The 26,996-nt window shown below is 44.1% G+C and overlaps 1 protein-coding gene across 3 annotated transcripts in view; it reads left to right on the forward strand.

Moving 5' to 3' along the window:
* Nucleotides 1–26,996, forward strand: part of DPY19L4 (dpy-19 like 4) — a 1,351,687-nt gene that overhangs the window by 704,225 nt on the left and 620,466 nt on the right. For 2 of the 3 annotated variants that reach the window (XM_069621372.1, XM_069621374.1), the window contains exons 9-10: nt 5,885–6,016; nt 6,095–6,193. In XM_069621372.1, coding sequence (XP_069477473.1) covers nt 5,885–6,016; nt 6,095–6,193 — 231 coding nt within the window. The remainder of the gene's footprint in view (nt 1–5,884; nt 6,017–6,094; nt 6,194–26,996) is intronic. The other variant, XM_069621373.1, reaches the window with a different exon arrangement.

Raw genomic sequence — 26,996 nt, forward strand, 5'->3', positions numbered from 1 at the left:
TAGAAAGAGCTGGGTGTCGTCAGCATAGAAGTGGTGCGACACTCCAAAGGATGAGATAATGGGGGCAAGAAAGGAAGTATATAAGGAAAATAGCAGGAGAAGATATTTATGTACATAGGTAAGGGCTGTTTCAGTTGAATAGTGGGGATGGAAAGCAGACTGAGTCAGAGGAAGGATAGATAGGCTAGACACGAATGATAAGATTTGTGAATAAATAAGGCGCTCAAGGAGGGATATAGGACAGAAATTAGAAGCAAGAAGGGGGTTAGCTGTAGGTTTCTTTAGGATAGGTATGATAATTGCATGTTTAAAGGCAGAAGGAAAGGTAGAGGTGGTGAGACAAATGTTAAAGAAGGCGGTGAGAAAAGTTACCAGAGATGGGAAGACTTTGGGGATAAGTGAAGAGGGGATGGGGTCAGTGGGGGCTGCTGTAGGGTGAGCTTTGGCCAGGAGGAGGGTCATCTCAGAGTCTGTTGCGGGAGGAAAGGTACAGACGGTACCAGACTGGGTAGGAAAGGATAAGAGGGAGGAGTTATAGGAAGGTGAAGATGGTATGTCCTGACGTAGGGAGTGTACTTTGGAAGAGAAGAAATTGGCAAGGGCAGATGCTGATAGAGATGAGTTGATGGACGGGTCAGGTGTAGGAGCAGCGAGAAGTCGGGTTAGGGAGATGCATCAAGGATGAGAAGATTGACTGTGAAGAAGGTCAGAGAAGTAGATACCTTTGGCAGCCTTAATATAGTTGTCTTATAGGACATGATAAGAGAAATAGGTTGCGTGGTTAGTAGGAGAATGGTGTTTGAACCAGCGCCTTTGAAGGCAGTGAAGGTGGCGGCGCATACAAGAGAGATGACGAGAGAGCCAGGGTTGGGCAGGTTTGTGAATGGGTCGAAAGGAAGAAAGACTGTAAAGTTTGATCAAGGCTAGATGTGAGACATGAAGAGAGAGTGGACTCCGCTTCATCTACAGAGAGGGATGAGAAGTGTGTTAGAGATGGTAGAGAGTGTATGAAGGTATCATGGAAGAGCGAGGAGTTACAATTGCATAGATCACACTTGTAGAAAGTCTTAGTGGAGGAGAGGGAGGAGAAGGAGGGAGCAAGGAAGCTGAGATTAGGATGTGATGTGAAAGGTAAACGGGGAGAGTAGATATGGAGGAGGTGGTAAACGATGAGGTGAAGATCAAGACAAGGGTAGAACCAGAGGTACGAGCAGAAGTAGTGGGCAGTGGGGAAAGTAGGTGAGAGTCAAGTATTGATAAGAAGGGGGATGTTAGATGAGTAGAGGAAAGATGAAGATTAAATTCCGAGTAAGACAAGAGGTGTAGGATGTGACCAAGGAGGTGGTCAATGTCTTCACGGAATGAGCCAAGCGGTCCAGGTGGGTGGTAGATAATGAGAAGAGAAATGGCATGAGGAGCAGTGAAGATTTTATATATAAATTAAAATGAGGAATATTCTGATAAGGGTACAGGTGATGGAATAGATGAGCATTTAGGACTGTAGAGTAAGCCAACGCAGCCGCTACCATTGGCACAAGGGACATGTGCAAAAGAGGATAGAGAAGTAGTAAGAGAAGCAGCAACAGTTGTGTTATGCGGGAGAATCCAAGTTTCAGTTATGCAAAGAAAATGAAGATGCAGGCGTAGAAAAAGGTCCAGAACTGCCATTGTAAAATAAGTGCTGGCTCTAAGAAAGACCTACCGTTGGTAGAGGAAGCAACCAGGAGGCCAAATAGAGCTCAACGGGCCCGACATGCACCGGCACAAACAGGAACTAACCGGACAGTTGCGCCGGCACAGTTGCAGCTGGAGGTGGGATAAGTACTGCGTAAAACTACTACAATGTTGGGAGATGTAGTCCCAAATTAGCGTGCAGTGTACAAACGTTGATTCAAATTGCTCAAAGTCTGCACTACAGTAGAACAAAGGGCTACAGTTACAATGAGTAAGAGCACGGCGAGGTAAAAGCAATATGTGGCTCAATTGAAAGGAAATGAGACCAAATAAAGAATTGACAATCTAAAAGCAAAATAAAAGCAAAGTGGCAGCTACAATTCTGCTAAAATGTACAAGAGAACACAAACAATATCCTGGAGTATCCTCAGAATTATAGATGGTTTGAGAGAGAGGCGCTTAATCTAACTTGCAACACTCTAATTGTTCAAAAAGATGTAATCCACTTTAGGGAGTGCTTCCGGTACCAGTAGAGAATAATTTTAGATGATTGAGCAGAGTTGTAAACATCAAAAAAGAATAGATTTTTCATTTTTATTTTAAGGGATAAGCAAAGGGGTGTATTACAGTTCGAGGGGATTGGGTCCTCCGACGTATTCCATATCTATGACAGGTAATGTCTGCAGCTGTGCTGCGGACATTACCTGTCATAGATATGGAATACGTCGTCGGACCATCCCATCGAAAGAACGTTAGCAGGTAAGAAAGTAACTTGTTCTTCTTCTTGCACGACAAATGGACAACATCCTAGCATTAACCCGTTCATGACCTGACTGACTGGACAATTGACCCCATGATGTCCGGTCCTTTGTTCCTGCCTCATCTAAAACAATTAATTCCCCTGTCTCTTTGCTTGGTCCATCATTCATCAACCATCCTCCATGTGCATGTGGTTTTACCTTACTAAACCATTACAGGTCAGATATAGCGGCAGTATCGCAGTTCCGGCTACGTCGTCCTCAGGCTTCCATTTCAGATGAACGCTCTGTTGTACTGACTGGTTTGAACTGGTGGGATCTGTTGGCATCAAGCTGATGGGCATACCCGAGTAACCTGGAGCTGCCCGAATGTCCGGTGTCAACACTTTCTGTGTAACTGCACATTTTTATATAGTTCAAATAAGCAGCAACCAGCACTACCTCGTGCCAGTAGAACAAGACATACCCTAATAAGAATCTGCTGGGATTTAAGGAAAAATAATAAATTCCAGTGGCACATGACTCGTTGTTATCCCACTCCCAGTTCCTTGTTTTCTTATGTCAAGGAAGTTCTTCTCAGACCCACTCTACTCCCTTATGGCAGCATTTCTATTATCATTCATTTCTTATTTTACCAACTATTCTTGGAATTGGGATCTGCTTCCATCCACAGAGTGGAAAGGCTGACACTGTTAAAAGAAGCTGATCACCCTAGGCAAATTGAATCAAAGGGGGGTGGTGTTATTCAATGATTTTAGTGCTTTGTCTCTTGTAAGAGGGCAGATTCACTACCTTTGGCAGGCCAGAAAGTAGAGTGGCGGTTATGAAGGATTTTAGTCTTGCTGTTTTGGCAGTAATTGGCAAGGATTTTCTGGTCATCATTTGCTACCTCCTAGAGGGGAGAAATGCAGATATTTTTAGACCGTAAGAGAAGTCTCCTGTCATCCATGAACTGTTCACCAATAGGATAAATGCAGGTGCAAGAGGCTTGATGTTCCCTTTGATTGGCAGAGCAGGTCAAGGGACAACATGCACAGAGGAGGGTTTTGTTCTTCAACACACCCTATCAGGTTGCAGGTGTTGAGCACACCAAAATAACCCATTGTATTTTGATACACGCACGCGCACTGAAATGCTGTCTGAAGTGACTTCAAAAACTAAAAACACAGAATGCATTCACACGTGTCCTGTGTTTATATCCTCTTCGCGTCCTGTGTTTATATCCTCTTAGGTGGGAGGAATAGAATACACCAAAAAATAGATTTAGACACACAGATTGAAATACTGTTTGGCATTACTTTTAACAAGTAGGACTGTACACTGACCCTAAAATGAAGCAGTAAATAAACAATACTGCGCTCAGCCCCTACTGTTTTAGGATGATTGCCCATTACCAGCCATGTTCAAGCGTGTTTATTTAAATAATAAGAAACATGCCTATCTAGCCCTACCGCTACAAAGGAAATTCCCTGCATAACCAACTTAAAACAAAATAGTCCTTAATCCAAACCCTTCTATCTGGCCCTACCACTTCGAAAAAAATTGAACAAAAATATGGACTGGAGCAATAGCCTCTAACCGTGGGTTTTGCTCTGCCCAACTACTGGGATATCTTCCCATGAGATGTTTTTAAAAGTTATTCAATTTGTTATAATGTGGTCTTCCAGCGTCCCTGCAGGCTTTGAACGATCAGTCTTAGATCTTTATGCAGTTCCACCACCTCGTGTTTGTCTGGGGGAAAACGATCTATTTATTGAAACCACTATGTTGAATATAATGATCTGTATGAACTATGTAGAGTGTCTTGAAGCCCTGATGACTGACCTTGTCCGAAATGCATTGGCATAGATACACTTTGGCACTGAACAGTCAGGCATTCACAGCTTTCATCATTTTGTGAACATTTAACATAGAGCAATCTCTATGAAGCAACTCCGTAAGGAGGGCAGCAAGTGAGCGCCCTTAGAATCAGATTGGTTTCTGGTTCTCTTTTTGTTCCCTTTATTGAAATGCCACCATTTTGGATTTTATGTTGGAAAATGTTCCTTTGTTTGGTTTCGGCATGTGAACCTTCCTGGTTCTCTCTGTTCCCAGTCTTGCTTTAGATTTCCAGGGCTCCCCAAAACCCTGCTTTCACAGGGCCTCAGTTGGGCATTTTGCAGTTTGGTTTTTCATAGCTCCACAACTTTTTTGGCTTTCCCAGCCTTGGATAACAAGGTCTCTTTTTCCAAGGCTCTGAAAGGCCTTTGGAATTCTAGTCGGCTTACTTTAGCAGAGCCTCGGCTAGGCGCCTGCCTGTTCAGGTTTTCCTGGCTCTTGTAAGTTTTTAGGCCGTACCAGCCTTGGATAACAATGTCTCTCTTTTCAGTGCTCCCCAAAGCCCTTTGGCCGGTTTACTTTAGCAGGGCCTTGGTTGGGCGTCTGCCTGTTCAGGTTTTCTGGGCTCCTGTAACAGTTTACCCTTTACTTCTTTGGGAGAGTTTGCCTCCCTTGCTCGGATCTGTTTGACAGCTGGTACACTTTTGCGGAGATCAGGGATTCGATCCCTCCGCTGCAGTCTAGTCTCTGCGTCTGTTAAATGGCCCACTATGGTGTCCATGTGGTCGCACACCAGACGAGAGTCTCTTCTCCTTATCTCTCTCTAGACTTCGTTGTTGTTCAGAACGCCAGCCTTCCAGCGTCTTACTAGCGATCAGCTCGCTGCTCACGCTACCAATGGCTCTGCGGTCCAGCTGCTTTTGCCCCTACAGGACGTCCTCCCGTCAGAGGTTGAACTCAGTGTAGGATTCTCTCTCCTCCATTCCAAGTTCCTCATTGTTTTATGTAAGTCTTTGCAAACAAAAGGGGTGTGTCGCTCCTCTTTGACTGTGGAGTTCCGGTGAGATCTAGCCTTGCCTGAAGCCAGAGATTGAAGGAATGTCACTATTTCAAAAGTCCATAACAGAAGTATGTCTTTCTGATTCCTATTACAGGAATGGTAATCCTTGTCCCCAAGAGGGGGAGTTATTCTCAGTGAGGTCCCATTTTCCCAAACCCTTAGGGAGAGTCCTCCTTAGCGGGCTCACCTCCCTAGCCTCAAAGGGAGTGGCTCCCCTGTGTGGAGAAGTGATGAATAGTCCAGATTGGTTACATTTCCCAGTCATGTTAGAGATACGATATTTTGTGTGTGCCTTGTTTGATGTTCTGGAGTGTTGCATGGACTTCCTGATGTCACTTTTTGTGCTGCACTATCATTGGATGCTGGTAGGTTACATGGATTTACATTAGTATTTGTGTTCTAGGGTTTTAACCGTATATGTGAAGAAGCTTGTGGAATTCTTGTGTGCACTTACTGGTTTTGGAACGGAGTGCACCTTTTGTGTTCTGTTTTTTCCAGTCATAACACGGTTTGCAATTTACCCAGCCGATCATTGTCACATTTACTCTCACCGCAGTTTTCTTTTTCTCCACAGGTACACGAAGTGCACAAAATCTACTTATTCTCGCTATTCTTGGGATATCTGCTACAATTTGAGAATTCATCTTTGCTAGTTTCTCCGTTGCTGAGTCTGGTAGCAGGCTCGATGCTTGCTAAATGTCTACAGGTATTTGGTTGTTCAACTTATAATTTGTTTCTGTTGTGTTTTAATGAATATAATTTAAAACGTTTTTTCTTTTTATAGATAAATGTCAGAGAGGGGACATTCATGGCAAAGGTGATGAAAATAATATATATTTTCCTTGTGTGCGCGATTTCGCTGACGCTACATTTATTTATAAAGGTGAGATTAATGTCCTTTGTGTTATTACTTTTTGTAAAATAATTTGTTGTCTTTAATAATCCTTGTCCTGACTAATATAGGAACAGCTGTACTTTAGATATGCGTAACTCTTCTAGTCGCAGATAAATTACCAAGTGGCACATGCAAAAGCCAGTTATTTCAAGGGTATATGCACTCCCTTAGATTACTTTGCCTTTTCACAATGGCAGATGTTCATTGTACACTGATACACTATATATTTTATAGTGATACTGAGCTTGCACTAAATAATTCTGAATGTGCAGTTTTGAAAGGTTATGCAAAATTTGAGAAATGTTGCTTCATGTATGTTATTTACAGTTTTAACTTGACTAGGCTGCACAGTAATCCACCTCGATTTGCTAGTGTCAAAGGGAGTGTTACTTACCTTGTCAAAAGGTTAGCGAAGGCTAAGAATTCCTGTAGAATATTAAGAGTCCATCCACTCATCCAAGATGTCGTTAACCCTGTCCATCCACTCATCCAAGATGCTGTTAACCCCATTAAAGATGCTCTTATATAGCAGCCATTCTCGATTTCCCCAAGTTTAGCAGGTGCATCTGCAAAAACTCGGTCATCAGTATGAACTTTAGTAGAGTTTAGAAATCCCTGTGAGTGTTAAAGATCATTCATGCAAGGCACAGGTGGATTTATGAACAGAAAGGTCTTGGGCTTCGCATACAAGCATGTTTTTGGAAAAGGTTTTCACAACTCTTATTTTAACATGATACATGATTTGGCAACAGTTGCCACCAACAGCTATCTCAAATACATAGTGATAGAAAAATTATAATTTATGAATGCAAAAAATTTACCAACGTGAAAATGCATCCTAAATGAGAACACCCTGTGGCCTTACCATGAGGAGGAAATAATCATTTATGCTTTTGAGTGCGCGATAATTATATGGTGCCTACTGCGACATAAGTCTCCTCTAAGCACTGGTCATCACTGCAGAGGAGAGAAGCCAGATGCTCCCAACGTTCTCTTTTTTTAAAGAGAGAGGTTTGAATTAGTGATCCGATTCCCAAATTGTTAGGTTACAGCTGAATGTCTGGATTCCATTATCGAGGGCCCCATTCAGTGAAACAACTTCCCTCATGGATGGTGTGTTTAATCCTGGCAACTATGGGGAGTCCAGTTTTAGCTGATCCCAGAGCCCTCACAGCGAGTACCTTGGGGTTTTATTTGTGTTGTAAGCTGGGCTGGACGGAAATGATCCTCTGAGTGACACCCAGTCATTGGCGCAATTTCTGGAATCCAGGCCTGCAATGTGGGCTGCCTTGACGTGTGCCAAGGACAATGCCATTAAACCAACATACAGTCAAGGAAGGAAGGAGATTGTTACTGGCTATGTTTTCTAATGCTTGTACGAAATGCCTTGTTTAAGTTTACACAGAACTTCTTTTAGGGAGAACTATAGATCTCTGGGGTACAAGAGCCTACTTAGTGTAGCTGAGCCCAAATAAGGATTAACTTAGTATAAGGTCATTAGGGACAGGACAAGCTGCTACCACCTTCATACAAGCTCATACAGCCATTGCTTCACTCCTTTTTCTTTATTTCCTTATGCACCCATAAATGAAGGTTGTCCTTTTGATTTCTGCCTCTGGGTCCTGGTGGCCACCATTTGGTAGTGGAGCGGGGTTGCTTAGGACTGCAGTTGTAGTTCAGGTTTAGGATTCAAGGGAATAAAGAGTCCCTTGCCCTTCCTCTGGTTCCCTTTTCAACATAGAAGAAGGGTAAATGGTAGGAGGGACTCATTGTGGCTCATAAAGCATCCAGAAGAGGGTCAGTGCTAACTTCAAACTGCTGTTTGCATAGAGAAAGAGTCAAGGAAGGGTGAAAGCGCAGTTCCTCTGCAGGCATAGAGGCCTTGGGCAGAGACCATCTTCTTTACTTCCTGCCTCTGGAGCCTGACTGCTGTTTTTTAATGAAGAATAGACTGATGCCACCAATTGAAATCCTTTTATTCCATTTATAAACACAGTACTTTACATGCCATTGAATGCAAACTTCAAATAGACAAATGCCAGTCATAATTGCTGCCAATAAAGGATGATGTATGAAATTAAGATTCCTTGATTAGCGGCTAGAGTATATTAATGTTTTGAAAAAGTGCAGTATACCATTTTCTGTATCAGGATAGATGTGAGAATGTTGAATAATATATTTCTTGATATTGGCTCATTTAAGTGTGAACATATATAAGTATTCCATGCAAATGTTACAAATACTTTTCTACTAAGGCACAAAGTAGATGTGTTTTCCCAGTATTTAGGATCCAGGTAAGGAAAACTATCCCCAAATGTAGTCTTGCCTACTTTTCAAAAAAGTATTGCTTGCCTTTTAAGGTATCTTTATATTTTTACACTGTGGCAAAATAATGGTGTATAAAACATGGGGTGTAAACCAAATGTCGAGCCTGTCACGGTTACATGGCCAATTTTTTACTAGTTACCTGAAAAAGTTAGAATTGGTTTGTCCAGGGATTGTGCCGATATATTGCTTTCGTAGATGTGCATGGATGAGATCAAGTTAAAGCTGTAGATTTTTGTATTTGTATTTTATTTATATCCATGAGTGCTTTAAGCCAAAGCACTGAACATAATTAAAACGGTACAAATAGTATCAACATAAAGAAAAACCAGCAAGGACTAGTAAGAAAAGTGTTCTTTGTGCTCAGTTAAGAACAGAGAGCAGGACGAAGGAGTGTAGAGCGAGTGGAAGTGCATTCCAATGAAGGGGGGGCAAGTAAAATAAAAGTAATGAAACCGGACTGGGCACAGGGGGGACGTAGAACCGTGAGGAGAAATAGAAATTGAGATCAAAGAGATAGAGTAGGAGAATAAAAAGAAATAAGTGAGGAGTGATGGGGAGGAGCAAGATTATGAAGGGATTGTAAATACCAGACACAAATAAAATGTAAGTCAAGAATGAAGAGAGCCAGCGCAAAGAGGTAAGTGCAGAGTTAATAGAATCACGAGCAGATAAAGAAAATGGAAGAATTATAAATAGATTTGAGTATATATAACTGAGAAGTAGTAAGTCCGAAGAGTAACAAGGAACAATAGAAGAGTAGAGAGAAAATAAGAGAAGAAATAAGAAGTTTAGTGGCATGGAAAGAAAGATCAGGTCTGGCCTTATGTATATTGAAAAGATGAATTCTACAAGAACAAACGGAAAAGGAAATGTGATTAGAGAATGAAAGGGAAGAATCCAGATCAACACCCAGGTTACGAGCAACAGAAGAAAGTGGAAGAACAGAGGGGGGAATGAAATGGAAGGGGTAGTTGTAAGAGGAGAGAACCTCAGTTTTAGAAGAATTTAGCATAAGGTAGTGATTGGACATCCAAGAGTAAATGGCCGAAAGACGAGCTGAAATAGTGTGAATTTCAGGTGAAAAAAGTGCTATGCTTGGTGTGTGTGGGGTTCGATTGAGTGCTGGAACTGGAAAGCATGAGTGACTGTTGGATGAAGAGCTAGTGTGCGAGGACGTTCTGCTGGTGGGCCTATACATTAAGACTTCAATAAAAGTAAGATTCTTATCGGATAGAGGCTTTCAAGTTGGCAATGAGTTGACCCACCAGCACAAATCCACACTTTGGCCTGAACAAGACGTTACAATATGCATCCGGATATGATGCAAAATAATTCTCCTCCTCTCACGTTTCTTCCCACTTCTGGAGAACCTCCTGTCCCACAGAAGCGCAGGAAGAAATCCTTCAAGCATTAGGCAGAGCTGTGTGTGGGGCACATTTTAATGCAGAAAAGAAGAAATCATTATTGATGCATTGCCTAGTCACACCAGGACAAGAACAATTTGAAGACTTACCTGAACTGCATACCGAAGAGGCTGGATGGCTCGATGCATACGAGAAATGTATTTTGAAATTGGATAAGCACTATGAAACAACTCTGCATTATATTGAAATGTTATAAGTTTGGTAAGAGAACACAAAAAGACGACTGCTGAATCATTCATCACAGCACTTAGAGGTTTGGCAAGAACATGTAATTTTAGCCAGAAACCGATGCACGCTTATGGGGCCAATTTATGTTGGAATGGTAAAATCGGAGAATGGAGATGGAAGAAGTCTTGCACATTGCCAAGGTAGTAGAACACACCATTAAGTGCATGAAGGTCTTGGACAGAAAGCATGACAGAGAACATCAGAGCTGTCTCAAACTGCAAAAAGTAGTCGAACCCGAGACAATTTAGTCTATACAAAAGCAGTCAAAAACACCTTCTCAGAAACATTTTTTTAGATGTGATGCTACAGGACACCTTGCCAGGAGCACGTCTTGTCCGGCTAGTGAGGCAAAGTGTACCAAATACAAACGCAAAGGTCATCTGACAAAATGTTGCAGATCCCTCACCATCAACATGATTGAAGAATGGTATGAGAACAATGAGGAAGCGGTTTTCGCTGTCGGTGATGAAGATCTAGAATGGCCTAAGGATCTAATTTCTATCAATGGGCGTCAAGTCAAAATGATGATTTGTCTCTGGAGTGAAATATACTCTGCTTCCCAAGAAAGTATTTGATGCAGTCTTTCCTGAGACGACATTAAGTGAAGTTGACATGCAACTACAGGCTTATGGAGGTGCAAACGTTCATGTACTTGGGTGGTTCAAAGGAGACTTTCTGTTTGAAGGTAGATCAGCATCAGGAAACGTATGTTACCGAAATAGGGAGTGAACCGTTGCCGAGTTGGCTACAATAGAAAAAGTCAAGCATCAAACTGGACCCCAATGGCGAGGCGTGTGTGCTCTATTCTGAGGCTGATGAGTTACACAAACAACTCTTTTCTGGCATAGGATGCCTAGAGGGTTTTTTGCATAAAATACGATTGGTACGAGGATCAAAACCTATTGTTCATAAGGTAAGATCTATTCCCATGACCCTAAGAGATCAGGTAAAGAGAGATCTGTTGCAACTGGAACAAGATGGTATAATCGAAAGGATTGAATAGTCAGAATGGGTGTCGCCTCTTGTTGTTGCCAAACCCAATGGCAAGTTGAGATTGTGTGTGGATCTTCGGTCTCTGAACAGGTGTCCTACCTGACCGTCCTCCACTTTTGAATATTGCGGAAACACTTTCAACTTATTTTTTTCACTAGACCTTACATCAGCCTATCACCAGATAAGACTACTCCAGAACTCTAAACAATTTACAGCCTTTATTATACCGGAAGGCCTTTTTCAATTTGTCAGGATGTCGTTTGGTATGGTGTAGGCTGCGTCGGTCTTTCAAAGAATTATGCACCTGATATTTAAGGATGAACAAGGCGTTATCTGTTTCCAGGACAATGTACTGGTCGTTGGTCCGGATCAACAGACCCATGATCGCAGGTTAAAGAGGTGATGGGCATGTTGATAGAAAAAGTACTCACTCTGAGTAAGGAAACATTTTTCAATAAAGAGGAAATTGAATATCTGTGACATACGGTCTCAATGAAAGGTGTCAACGTTGAAAGGAAATTAGATAATTTGAAGAGTTTTGCAGAACCAAACAACAAAGATCAACTATGTTCTTTTCTTGGTATGGTCGAATTTTACTCAAAGTTCATTAAGAACTTTGATAAAATAGTCAACATGAGACTTCTATTGAAAAGTAAGACTCATTCTGATTGGACAGAACAACGTGCCACAGAAATTAGCAATATCAAGGTGACTTTGGAGAACACTCCCTGTCTACAGAATTTACATTTTAAAAAAATCGGAAGGAAATCTATACTGTCCACCAATGCAAGCAATACAAGATTGGGAGTTGTTTTCAGACAAATAGAAGGGAGTGAAGAATACGTCATTGCCTTTGCTTCACAATTACTGAAAGGTTCTGAACTCAATTATTATTGAAGAAGAACGGTTGGCCATAAAATGGGCTATCACAAAGTTCAGAACATTTCAGTGGGGTACAAATGTCACTAAATTGACCTATCGTAAGCCTCTAAGACAGTGGTCTTCACACCTTTTAGGCTTGACCCCCCAAGGAAAATATGGGCAGACGTGCCCCCCAAAAACACCAAATGGACAGGAAGTCCAAATGGCTATGAACTGTTGCGCGCTGTCACTGCACCCTACTCCCGGTATAGTTCATGGGCTCCCCCACCTGCTCCCATCAGTGTCTTTGCTCCTTCACCCCACTCCTATCCAGTCCTTAGGCTCTCCCCACCACAGATCCTGGGCTCTCCCTGTCCTGCTCCTACCACTATCCTATGGCTCCCGCCATTCCTGCTCCCACCACAGTCCCTGGGCTCCCCCACCATGCTCCCAGAACATTCCCAGGGCCAGTGGGGGCTGGTGAATTTTTAAAGTGGAGGGGCATAAATATTTCCCCCAGATATGCCTTAGCGACCGATCGCAGCGAGGGAGCCCAAATCGATCAAGGGGATTCCGGGGGGGTTACCCCCCCCCCCCCGCTTTCTTTTTTAAATAATGGGTTAAAATTTGCATTTTAGCGCATGCTTTAAAAAAGAATTGGGTAAAAAGCTAAACAGTTTGCAATTGGCGCTGGGAGGGTACAGGGGGCCGGCATATTTTTTACTGGACTTCTATGATAGATGTACAGTAAAAAGAAATGCCATCCCTGTCTCCTGGGCCCCACAGGCCCAGGAGACAGGGATGGTATTTCTCCTGCATACACACACAATCAACATGATTGTGTGTGTATGCAGGATGCTGGGGGGCTCAGGGGAAAGCATGGTGTTTTTGACTGGACCTCTATGATGGATGTCCAGTAAATAAATACCCTCCCTATCCCCTGGGCTTTACAGTGACTCATAGGGAGAGCTGATATTGGCAGGTTGGTAGGGGAATTGTGCAACAAACACATTTTTAAAATGCCTTTGTTGTACAACCCTCCCCCCACACACACACACATACTCGCCAAAATCAGCTTCGCGGACCAGCACAAACATACATACATTCACAGAGCATTCACACAGCAAGCACTTTATCATTCACACAAGCACCCATCATACACTCGCTCATAACACAAGCATGCATGCATGCATGCATCCATACACATATTTAAATAAAAAATAAATGAACATCTTCTGCCCGGGACTGAAGTTTCCTCCCGAGTGCTCTAGCATCATGAATCAATAACAGGAATCTGTAAGCAGTAGCTTCCTGGCACCAGCACATGTGTGCTGGGGCCTGTGTGTGGGTGCTGGAACGCCCTGCTCCAGGCTGCTCTGTCCATATGTGCGAGGAGGTGCAGGAGCTCCCACTCGCACATACAGACATGCAGTTCCCCAGCCAGCATTTTCAATAAGCTATGCATGGTTTGCGAAGCAAAACCCCCAGCCTTGCATAGCTCAGTGTGCATGTGCAGCTGGGGAACGGAACTGTCTTTGACAGTTCAGCCATGTGAGTCCCGTGGAGTCCCGCTTTGCCGCTGTACTCTTTGCTGTTGAAGGACTTCTTGTGCATAAATTGAACTTTGGATTTTATCCAGACTACTTGTACCACAAGGTGAACCTCTATCAAGAACAGCCTAATTGTGTGGTGGTATTATAGTCTGGCCACTTATACACAATTTCTATTTGTTTAGGCTTTGTGGCTGAGAAGCGTAAGGCGGGAGCTTAAAAGAACACAGGCGCATGCACCCGTGTGAGTCCCGTGGAGTCCCGCTTTGCTGCAGCGTTTAGTGCTCTCGCCTCTACGTATGCTGTTATTGTGTCTACATTTGTTTCTTACTAGAGCCTTTTACGAGCATAGCTGCCTGCTTTTATTTGAATGCATGGCCTTTAAATCGAAGGGTCCCCATCGAGTCGCAGCCACTTTATGATGAGCTGCCGACTGCTGCAGCGGCAGCCAATACGTGCTCAACCCCAATTCCTCGAACACCCCGTTCCAAAACGAATAATAAGAAGAAAGGGGTGATCTTGAACAACATTGACATTCGCACATATGGTTTTGGAATCACAGGGATTGTTCTGCCGGCTGTCATGGCTATTGCATCGGAATAACAACCATCCTCCATTAATGGTGATGCTGTCTCGATCTCTGCTACAGGAATATGCGATCATGCTCCACCTGCCTCTGATGACAAAGCCCAGGCTGAAGGAGACTTTAAATCTGATAACATTGCAAGTTCTCTTACAGATAGCATGATCCTACGCAATGCGCTTTCTGGTGCCCCGTGCCCTGCGAATTCCAATATTCCAAATCCCATTGAAGAAGCAGTAATTGATCTTGATTCTACCAATTCCTGTTTCTCGGCCAGAGCAGATGACACTAATCTTTCACAGTCCCCTGACATGTCCCAGCACTCTAGCTGTAACATCTCAGCTTTAGCTGTGTCTTACATTGCCCCGACGCCACGCAGAGCTAACAGAGAAACGGATATCCCCAGAAATCTCTGAGCCCTCTAAAACCTCTCAATTGACCCCCGAGGTGAGGAATATTGCACTAATGGCTCTTGCTAAGCGCTTTGAGTCTCTGTTGATAGCACACTTAAAGGCCTCACAGACAATGTTGATATGATGAGACTTGACCAATTAACCTTGGCAACTGCCGTTGATCAACTACAAAAATGCCTTAACGACAAACTCAACAATGCAATTAATTCACAAAAAGATATAGTCCAGACTCTGGCCCAGAAGCATATTGCAAATGTGAAAAATAATAGGGCTTGTGCTGATGTTTACACACAAACATGCAAGAATACAGACTGTCAAATCGTAGAAAATATCCCCGATTCTGCAATATGCGATCTGTCTCCACCAATTGCACAGCCAGCCCCATTAAAAACATCTGTGCCATTTGTTAAAGGAATCATAACTGAAAAATATGTGGTGGCGGATCTTACCCCGCCACCACATGTCGCCCAACACGTCAAATCACACAGACAAATCCAAGAGCACTGCGCATGACCCTAAAAACACCTATCCAGTTTTTGATCTAAGAGCAGCTAACCAAGTGGTCCCAAAGAAATCTAAAACAAATAAAGCACCGGTTACAAAAAAGTGAAGAACGTCAAGACCGCTAAATTAGTGGCTACGTCCTCAACCAAACAATTCATTAACAACCTAATGCGTGCTAATAGCGGAGCACTTGCTGCTTTGAATATTATTAAAAAAAATATGTTGCGTTAGCGAATCTGAAAAAAACAAACACCTCGAGTCTTGTGACTCTCCGAGAGTGATAGCAGATCATCCCCCCCCATAGACTAATTGATTAAATTGGCTACAGACCATCAGTCCTTACAGCCAACCAACTCCAAGAGCATACCTCTGCCTCCCCAAGCAGGCCTCACCAGCATTACTTTAAAAGAAAACGCTGAGCTCTCCAAGGACACTGTGGCCTCAAGGACAGCCCTAAGCCGCGAAATTGATTTATACCTTTAGCAGCGTAAATGTGAACCACCCTCCTTTCCTATTATAGCAAATGGTCCGGCCAAATGCGCTGCTGTAACTCTAAATTCAGCTTTGCCTCTGGTGATTAACAATGAAAATAAGGACCCGATACTCAAACGAGTAGCGTTTGCTGAGCCAGAGCATCAAGCGTCAGTGCGTTTCATACGGGAATGTATACCTTGGCAACTTTTCTAAAAAAACTGACTTTGAAGAAATCAGAGACTCCATTTGCGGTTTGTGGCAACTAAATGCGAGACAAGGTCCAGTGCCTCTACCTGACACAACTGCAGACTATAATCAAAAAAACTCTCATATTACGAATAGACATACGTTTGGATCCTCCAACATGACCCCTATAAGACGGTCTCTACTTCCTTCCAATAAGATAAGCTCCAAATTGGAAACAAGGCACTCTTTGCTGCTCACATGTCGCCCAGAAATTATACCATTTTATAATATGAATCGCCAGAGCATTCTAAAACTTTTTTCCGACATTATTGCGCTCAAAGAAATTGGGTCCGACGACTTTGATCAAATTGAATTTCCAAACAAAAATACCCTTGGTATTGCTCTCATATGGACATGATTTCTGATAATATGCAACATCATTTGGGCAGAAAGGGATGCTCTGTTTAATTTGGGCTTTCTGATTTCATCCAATGTTGATACGAAAGGTCCTCTAAAATCTTGCCTCAAAATCACGCAGAATTCCTACTCTTACACAGCAAAACAAAATGTCTCTGAAAATCGATCTGGCCCCAAGGAATACAGCTACATTACAAGAGTATAACTAGAAGTGGCTGACGATCAGGTGTCCCTGTCAGCAATTAGTTGGAACACTCGAGGATTCAGTCACCTTATCAATAATCCCCGGAGTATCCTGGGAGCTTATGATCTTATATTCCCTCACAAAACGTGGCTGTCCAGACCCCTACCTGGAATAATTGACATTCAGTTGGAACCTGCAATACGAGCTTCTAAAGGTAGACCTATGTCAGGCTTGCTTACTGCTACAAACATCTTAGCTAATATGCAACTGTTCCCACTGCCTGCTGTCAATTCTTTTATTCAATGCTCATATGTTATTGTTAGATCTTTCAAAATTGCTTGTATCAATCTATACTGGAATCCCATGGGCATTTCGACGATTGTTTCTTAAAAATTTGGCAACTACCATGGAGAATATTATTCTGTCACATGGCATTATACATATCATTGTTGCAGGTGACTTGACTTTACATCTCTTAAATGGGGACCTGTCTAAAAAGCACGAGCAAGTAGAATTGTGGAACAATTTTGTGACAATGTGGAATTTGGTGATGCTGAATGGCTCAAGTACGGCTGACTCCCCTCCTAATGCAACTTGGTCTAGACGAAATCAGAGTACTATCATTGATTATATTTTTGTAACAATAAGTATCTTTGATCACGTAACTGAATTTGCAGTAAAAACATCTGAACACAGTGATAATCGACCGCTGACATTTATCCTAACCTTGACCTCTGCCCCGTGCCCACAGAGACAACTTTACCAAGGCTCGGTTGAAACAAATAACACCTTAAATCGGCTGAAATGGTCTGACAAATCAATTGTCCATTACTGTGACCATTTAAAAGCTTGTGACCAGGCAGACTTGGACACTGCTCATTCATGCAATGTGGCGCCTTATGATCTAATGCAGTTATATGCTACCTGTCAGAATTCCAAACCAAACATACCTCTAGCATGTGATAATACTGTTCGTCTCAGGAAATCATTGTTTAGGAAGCAGAAAAGACAAGTCCAAACTGCACCCCTGGCTCTAAGAGATGCAGCCCTGAGAACTATCAAAACTGATTATAGAAATTGGTTGCATGAATATAAATCAACCAAACAGAAAGATGGTGAATCTATGCTAATGCACATTCAAACCAGAAATACTGCTCAAATTTGGTGAATGCTCAGTTCGCTCACTAAGGCTCCACAACTAACCTCACAGTTAAATGGTGTCGCGGAAAATGACTGGATAACTCATTTTTCGGCTATCTATGCTGCACCAACGCAACTTGACACTCCAAACCTGCTGCCGTCCACTTTTGATCTGAAGTTTGATGAAGACGACATTTGCTACTTCATCAATAGGGCTAGCATGTCTCGAGCCCCCGGTCCAGATGGACTTTCTAATGCAGTACTAAAAAAGAATGTTGACCTCTGGGCCTTTATTCTCTACATCTTATTTAGGCTAATTCTACGTAACCAAGAGTTACCGAAATCTTGGACGCACTCAATCATTGTGCCCATTCACAAAAAAGGTAACCGACCAGAATCCCATGAGCTATCGGCCCATTGCACTTTTAGATGTGCCTGGTAAAATCTTTTGGAGACTGATCCTGCGTGACCTGAATGCCTGGTCACTATTAGCCCATCAAAGAGACCCTTTTCAAACTAGATCTGTTTCTGGTTTAGGCACAGCAATCAATTTAACAATTCCTAATACTATCAAGTCTTCTTGCACCATGCGGAAGCAACCACTGTATGTGGCCTTTATTGACTTCAGCATGGCGTTTGATTCAGTTGATGGGGAGCTCCTTGTGCGGAAGTTGGCGAAATAGGAGTGCCCTGAATTGCTGATAAAAATTGTGAGCCTTTTACACACAAACACATCTGTGCAAATTAAGTTCAACATGAAAGGTCTTCTCTCTAATTTCACAACTGCAAGAGGCTTGAAGCAAGGATGTATCCTTGCCTCGACATTGTTCAACATTTTCCTATTGGATATTGCAGATGTTTTTGCCTCAGCTACATCAGTCTCACCTAAGTTAGAAAACCAAATAATATCATGGCTCCTTTATGCGGACGGTTTAGTATTGATTTCCCAAACTCCCTCTTGGTTGCAAACCTTTCTTGATGTACTCGATCAATATGTGTCTTCCAACAATTTAACAGTGAATCAGGATAAAATGCAAATCATGATACTTAATAAACCTAAATCATCTTTCTCAAACAAGTATCAATGGTCAATAGCTAGTCAGAATCTACAAGTAGTGTCAGAATATAAATACCTAGGGATGAACTTTAACAGTTTTACCTGAACTAACGACGAGAACCAAACTTACAATGTTGACATCTCAGGCCAAAATCATTCTGGCTAAATTTGATAAGTTTACATGCATGCCCATCATGTCTTTCTATCAACAAAAGGTCCTACCGGTTATCACCTATGGGATGGAATCTGTGCTACCCAGAACTCATGTATTTTGAAATCAATTAGAGGCAAAGTTTTGGAAAACGTTATTTAATCTACCAAAAAGCACACCAACTATGCTACTTAGGTATGAACTCTGTCTCTTGTCCATTCATGTACAAGTCACCTGGAAAATGTGCACATTGCTTAGAAAATGTCTTTTGGGATTCTCCAACCAAGACAGTCTAACCATTTTAGCGAAGCATTTGCTAACCTCGAATCAGCTATTCCCCCTAAATTGGAGGACGCATATTTTGAATGCTCTTGCCAACGCTGATATTTCAATCAACCTTCTTACGAATCCGTCCAGAGCCAAGCTTAAACTCTATCAGTCTGATTGGATTCTAACTCAAGAGAATTGCTCGAAACTAAAGGATTTTGATAGGAATCTTTCGTCACAAGCGTTTCCGCATAATGGCTGACTATCTTGTTAAATGTCCATCTTCATCTCTGAGACTGAAAATTCCAAGACTACGGCTCAATTTGTGGCCGGTGAATGAGATTTTGGTAAGAAGAGGTCTCTTGAAAAAATAACTAATATATTGTCGCTTTTGCAAAGATGTATCGTACATCGAAACTGTTCGACATATCATGCATTGTAAAGCCTTTGCAACAGACCGTTTGAAACTTACTAAATGCATTACATCAAAGCATATCTCAAGATATGATAATGAGATATGGACTGAAATATTTTTCAGCCAGTCAAAGGGGCCACCATAGGAGTACCCAGTGTGGAAAGCAAGGTACTCGAGGTTCCAAAGCCGCATGGGCAGGTGCCTCTTTGCCCACAGGCACTGCCGCAGCCACGTCTGCTCATTCATGAGGCCCATGGTTTGCCGGTTGGGGGCAGACTTGCGCAGCATCTTGGAGAATGGCGGGCCATTACTTCAGATGTGTGGGTTCTGGAGATAATGGCCCATGGCTACTGTCTTCCCTTCCGGCAGAGGCCTCACAACAATCCACTGGGGAAGCGCTCATTATAGCGTCCAGATCCGCTCCTTGCGCAGGAAATCCGAGAAAGGCGCCATAGAACTGCTGCATGTAGCGGAGAGGAACAAGGGATGGTATTCCCCTTATTTCTTTAATCCTGAAAAACGACAGGGGATTGAGACCCATCATGGACTTGCGTTGGTTGAACAAGCTCCTCAGGAAGGACAAGTTCAAGATGTTAACTCTTTCTCATGTCCTCCAGGCCCTTCAGCTTCAGGATTGGTTGGTGTCTCTAGACCTCAAGGATGCTTACTTTCATGTGCCGATTCATCCAAAGCACAGGAAGTACCTGAGGTTCGCGGTTGGTGACTCTCATTTTCAGTTTTGGGTCGTGCCGTTCGGATCGACCTCCGCCAGAGGGTCTTAACCAAGCTGATGGTGGTGGTGGCAGCGTATCTCGGGAACGGGGGATTCACGTCTACCCCTACCTGGATGATTGGTTGATCAGGGCGCGCTCTCCCGAGCAAGCCCTGATAATCTGTCTGTCACCGGCCACTCAATTCACAAGCTGGGCTTCTCCCTCAATTTAAAGAAGTCACATTTGACACCTACCCAGCAGCTCCAGTACGTCAGAGCAGTGCTCGACACATCCCTGGGACAGTGTTATCCTCCTCAGGTGAGGGCTCATCACATTTTGCAGATGGTGGACAAGTTTCAACGTGCCCAGAGTCTCCCAGCGTTCGAATTCTTGAGGTTGCTTTGCCTCATGGCATCCTGCATTTTCCTGGCGCCAGAGGCCAGGCTGCGGATGAGATCTCTGCAGTGGGCTCTCAAGATGCAGTTGTTGCAGTTCTCGGATAGGATGTCGGATCCCGTTCAGATTCTGACCTCGGTCAGCCAGGATCTTCTATGGTGGACCGACAAAGGTAATCTGATGAAGGGAGCACCATTTTGGCAGCCATGGCCTGAGGTGACAATTGTGACGGTGCATCCCTCACAGGTTGGGGAGCTCATGCCAACGAGTTGACAGCCAGCGGACGTTGGTCTCAGTCGGAGTCCAGACTCCACATCAATCTGTTAGAGCTGAGAGCAGTCAGGCTAGCCCTGAAGGTTTTTCTGCCGTCTGTGTGGGGGAAGAATGTCCGGATTATGACAGACCATACAGTGGCCATGCACTACCTCAACAAAAAAGGGGGGGCAGGGTCACTCCTGTTGTGCAGGGAGGCGATGCAGCTCTGGTTCTGGGCCTTCCAGCAGGAAGTTTCGATCTCGGCAGTTCATCTGGCCGGAGACAAAAACGCGGCGGCAGACACTCTGAGCAGGCAGAGCACGGTCTCTCATAAGTGGGAGCTGGCTCAGGAAGTTCTTTAGGAGATCTTCGCCCTTTGGGGAACCCCACAAGTGGATCTCTTCGCCACCAGTGTCAACTGGAAGTGCGAAAGATTCTGCTTGTGGGAATTTCCTCCAATAGTAGCCTTAGGGGACGCGTTCGTAGTGGAGTGGTCCTTCCCACTGCTGTACGCGTTTCCTCCAGTCCCCGTCATTCCGCAAGTATTGCGGAGGTTACGGAGGTTCAGTTCCCGAAAGATCCTCATTGCTCCGGAATAGGCCAGATGAACGTGGTACCCAGACTTTCTAGACATGTTCATCTGCCCTCCACGCTGTCTTCTCTACTGAGACGATCTGCTCTCATGGTATGGGGGGGGTCGGGTTCTGCACCCAGAGGTCAAGTCTCTCAGCCTTCATGCTTGGTACCTGAAAGGTTGAGTTGTAAGGACTGGGACCTCCCCGAAGACGTGTTGAAGGTGTTGCTTTCGGCCAGAAGGCCCTCAACGAAATCTCTGTACCGTTGCCGTTGGAGAAAGTTCTGTGACTGGTGCAGGGTACAGAATGGGGATCCTTTCCAATGTTCCATTCCTTTTGGTTTTGTCTTTTTCTGCTTTCTTTAGCCTACAAGGGCCTGCAAGTGGGTACCATTAATGGTTACCTGGCGGCACTGTCCATATTTAAGCGCTCGTCTGAGGAATGTTCTTATTTGACGATTCCTTGGATTTCTCAGTTTCTAAAAGTGGAGAACCATCCTGACTATTGTTTTGAGAATATCACAATTTACATACAAGTTACTTGTTTTTGTGACAAATTCCCTAATAAAAGATAGTGAACTTTCACCTATTCTGGAGTCTTTAATTGTCCTAAGTGGCACTCAATGACCACAAAAACTCACGCATCCAAATCAGTGGTATAACCAGCTTTTAACAAAAGGGAATTTTACAACCTATATAATGTTAAAGTCTACATATGTTGTGAATGCCATCCTGAAGTTTATTACAAAAACTTGTAAATTTTATATTTCGAAGGGATTGTGTCCTCCGACGTATTCCACATCTTTGACAGTAATTACCACAGCTGTGCTGCTTCGGAAAACTTTTTTGGCGTGGGCGTCCTGCTTCGATGACGTCAATACGCTGTCCCTCGAGGGCCTCCGTTGATGGTTGACGTCACCGGATGTTATATCTAGGACGCACGACGTCCATAGATTCAGTTCTGTTTCTTCAGCGAACTTGTTCGCTTCAGAATCTTGGCGCGCCTCGGTTCTTCTTACATTGATCATGATGTCTTCACTTCTTCTACCCCGAAGTCGGGCTTCAAAAAGTGTCGGGACTGCGGTTCCAAAATGTACATTACGGACCCGCACGACGTTTGCCTCTGGTGCCTCGGTGAAAGTCACGCCACCGACGATTGCGATGACTGCCAGTCATGCAAATGCTCTCTCACACTAAGCGCACTATTACTTCTCAGAACTCACGTTAAATAATTGGTACGTTATAACAGTACTATAGTTAATGTCAGTCTTCCTGAAGTTGTGACCAGTCTGGTCTGGTATCCCTGCTAGAATGCATCGCCTATGGATCTAGAGTTAAGGTTAAACATTTAATTTTTGGCAGGTTTTACTGGAAATATATGAAAAATGTGACACTTAGTCATGATTTTAGCAGCTGCCTTGACTGTTTAGACTAACTCTAGCTGCTTAACATTATGGTCTTTTATCTTTTTTCATGTCTTGCGTGACCAACACCCAATACATTTTATCTGCCTTGTTTTCTACTCATATTTACATTTGAATACCATTTGGATATTTTGATCAAACCTGATGCAATTGTTTGCCTGTGTTCGCCAACATGGGGTCTGGCATGGATTCACATGCTCATGAATATTCCCCGTCATCAGGCTGGGAATCCTCAGTAAAGAAAAAATCTGTTTCAGTTTAGTTTCTGAACTGTCTTTCTACTAATAATCACTGGTCTCTGGGTCATACTGCCCCCAGCCAATGACGATGTCGTCCTGCATCTACCTCGTTCGGCTGTGCAGACTGTGGATGCGGCTGCTGCAGGAGTTCCTCGACACCCGGTGGATGCAAGCGACGTGAAACTTTGAGGACAAGATCGCCCTCAACGAGACATTCCGTTGAGCGATTCGATAGTGCGGGTCCGCGCGCATTTAGCAGCATGCACGGACTTCCAGACCGCGGCGCATAAGGAGACTGTGACAACGGACGCTTCCCTGGAAGGCTTGGGCGCACACACTGTAAATCTTCACGCAAGAGGCCTTTGGCTCCCGGAAGAGTAGTCGTTGCACATCAACGTCCCGGAGCTCTAGGCCGTGTTTTGGGCCCTCAAGTAATTACTTCCGTCCCTCAAGGGAAAGGTGGTGCAGGTCTTCACCGATAACACCACGACAATGTTCTACATTCGGAAGCAGGGGGGCACCAGATCCCCAGCTTTCTCCAAGAATGCGCAGGACCTATGGCACTGGGCCGTCGCTCAAAGGATGTTCCCGATACCCTTTCATCTGGCAGGAGTAAAGAACACCGTCGTGGACTCACTCAGCAGAGAGTTGCGCTCTTGCCATGAGTGGGAGCTTTGGCAGGATCAGGTGGACCTGCTGTTTCAATGATGGGGCAATCCCCAGATCGATCTGTTTGCGACAGCGACGAACACCAAGTGCCAGAGGTTTACCATCAGGTTTCCCCAGCCGGGGATCATGGGGGATGCGTTCTCATTCCCCTGGGATGGCCTGTTTCTCTACGCGTTCTCACCTCTGCTGTTGCTTCTGCAACTCATCAGTCAACTCAGACGGTTCCGGTGCAGGATGATCCTCGTCGCACTGGCGTGGCTGAGGCAGGTTTGGTACCCGGACCTTCTGGACATGTCGGCGTCCCCTCCAGTCAAGCTTTCGATGGATGCAGATCTTCTTGCCAAGGGAAGGAGGTGAGATTCTGCACCACGACCCGGGGTCGCTGAACCTGCAGGCCTGGCTCCTGCAGCGCTAGAGTCCAGAGGATACAAGATCCCGGCAGACTGCAAGGAGGTGCTTGCCAAGGCCAGGGCTTCTTCGACTCTCAAGTGCTACGGACATAAATGGAAGAGGTTCACCGTCTGGTGCCGTGCACAGAAGAGAAACCCTCTACGGATTACGGCCCCTCAAGTGCTGTCGTACTTGCTGTCGCTGGCCAAGGCGGGGCTGGCGCACACTTCTATTAAGATCCATCTGCCAGCTATCTCCCGCTACAGCAGAACTCTGTGGCGATCGTCGCTGTGGTCACATCGCCTGGTTAAGGAGTTCATGAAAGGACTTTTCTGCTTGTTCCCGCCGGTGAAGGCTCCGGGCCTGGCGTGGGAGCTAAATGTGGTGCTGACTAGGTTCATGGGTCCTCCGTTCGAGCCTCTGCATTCGGCACCTCTGAAATTCCTATTGTGGAAGACGGCGTTCCTGGTGGCCTTTACCTCTGCACGAGTGGGAGAGAGCCAGGCCCTCTCCTGTAAGCCTCTGTACTTGACTTTCCACGCAGCGAGGGTCGTGCTGAGGACCCACCCCTCCTTCATGCCCAAGGTGCCGTCAGACTTCCATCTCAATGAGCCCTTCGTGTTACCAGTTTTCTTCCTGTCGCCTTCGTCACTGGCTGAGAGGACTTTGCACTCGCTGGATGTGGCTAGAGCGCTGAAATTCTACGTGGACCGCTCGAAGAGTTTTCAGAAGACATCACAGCTGTTTGTGAACATTGGCCCTGTGAACCAAGGGAAGGCCCTCTCCAAGGCTTCCACTTCCAGGTGGCTCTCCAGCTGCATCACCCATTGTCGTTGTCGACCGTTGGCTGGCCGTCTGAGAGCCCATCGACCAGAGCGATCACTGCAATTACGGCGTTCCTTTCTGGTGTGCCTCTGCTGGACATCTGCAGGGCTGCTACATGGAGGTCGACGCACACCTTCACAAAATTCTACTGCATCGACCGGGATTCCAGGTAGGAGTCAACCTGTTCGCTTGAAGGTGAACCTGGTGAGGAGGTAAGAGACGCTTAATGGTAATCCTTGCCACCCCCTGTGGTTGTGCATGTGTGTACTGCTATCTATTCTTTATTCATGAGCCTGTGAATCCATGCCAGACCCCATGCTGGAGAAGGAACAGGTTACTTACCTGTAACTGTTGTTCTCCAGCATGGGTCTGGCATGGATTCACATGCAAACCCTCCCGCCTTCCCCTCTGCGGCTCTTCTCTTGGTCCTACTGCCACGTTACGTGCTACCAAATCTGAAGATGGCTGCCAGAGGAGGGGCTTAGGTAGAGGGCAGTCATTGGATGGGGGCAGTATGACCCAGAGACCAGTGATTGGTTATTCAGAACCGAAACAGACTGATTATTTCTTTACCGAGGATTCCCAGCCTGACGACGGGGATTATTCATGAGCATGTGAATCCATCCCAGACAGTTACAGGTAAGTAACTTGTTCCTTATCTTTTGTGAAAATCATCAAATGTTAAGAGGCTACATAGTGATATTGTATTAAAGATCTCTGACCAGCCTTGTCATCTCTATGTCCAGACATAATAACGTGAAATGCAACTTTTAAAACATCAATGCCCAAGCCAATGACATCCACATCCACAGGGAGGCCAGTCTGCTGCCAAGGACCTGAATGGCCACAGTCTACCGCCATCGACTTTAAAAGGGTCATGGCACTGCACAAAACAGTTGTGGACATGAAGTGGCTAATCTAAAGCACTTAAGTTATTTCTTTCAGATGTACATGTACTGGCATCCAATTCTTGTTCCAGATTAAATCTAAATGTTATGATTCTGGCCAAATCTAGAATGGTATCCTAATATATGTGCAGTGCACATTATCATGGCTATGTTTGCATTTTTCTATATTGAAATAGTCTTTAAATATTTAGCTTGTTCAAGCAGCACAAGTAGTCTTCTCATTGCCTTTAATAATTTTTACCAGATTAAAATCGGTGCTTGTTTTTCAGAATGCAAAGCAAACATTAGGCAGTCTTGAAAGGAAGATACCCCTACTAGAAACACATTTTAAGGTGCAAGCTTTGAGTCTGGCATCAGCCCCTTCTTCAAGAACATTTGGTAAAACTGAGGCAGCTTGTCTTTTAAAAGGAAGAGGAGTCTGGCATGTACATAGCATTAATACGTTTTTGATCTCTTCACACTTTGCTGGTTTCTTGCATACTCCATCACGTTTGGTGTACATTGGTGGGGATGTGGTCTTTTAGTATTGAGCTCTGACAAAGCTACCTACATGGATAGCCAATTCTACCCTAGTCTTCTGTGGGTGTAGATCGGTGCCCAAACTGTTATGGGAGCTGGGAAAGTGTACATTACACCTATGTTGAAAGGCCTGATCTGTCCTGTAGCCAACAAATGTGTAACCAGCTACTAATGGACAGTGACATGTCACAATTGTGAGCTCTGCAAAGATACAATAGGGAATATAATGCATTCCCTTTTTCCTAGACTACTGACTGGATACCTCCTGGAAACAAATACTGTCCCAAATAAATACTTTTATTTGCAAGTAAGGATCAGTGCTCCAGATAAGATTTTGAAGTGGAAGTATTTTACTCCCTATTTTTTAATATTGGGATTCAAATGATTTTTTAGAAGTAAAAATGTAAGTCCAATTCCCAATGGGAGTGTTTTTATAATCAAGTAAAACATTTTTACTGGAAAACAGAAATGTTTTTGCAATTCCTTTGCACCTAGTTATTCATGCATATTAAAAGATACAAGTTTACTTCTTCCAATTAGGCAGTAATATTGGTAGTTTCTTCTTGATGTGGTATACAGTCACTACTGGTCCAAACGTATTCATGGAGCCATGCGGGTGAAATTGGGGGCACAAGGTCCAATTTGCCTGTTTCCTATTATTTTATTTTTTTTGTTTAATGCTTAAAAATATTTACCTTTAACAT

Source organism: Ambystoma mexicanum, chromosome 5q (genome assembly GCF_040938575.1).
Source record: "Ambystoma mexicanum isolate Mex_15411 chromosome 5q, UKY_AmexF1_1, whole genome shotgun sequence".
NCBI classification, from domain to species: domain Eukaryota; kingdom Metazoa; phylum Chordata; class Amphibia; order Caudata; family Ambystomatidae; genus Ambystoma; species Ambystoma mexicanum.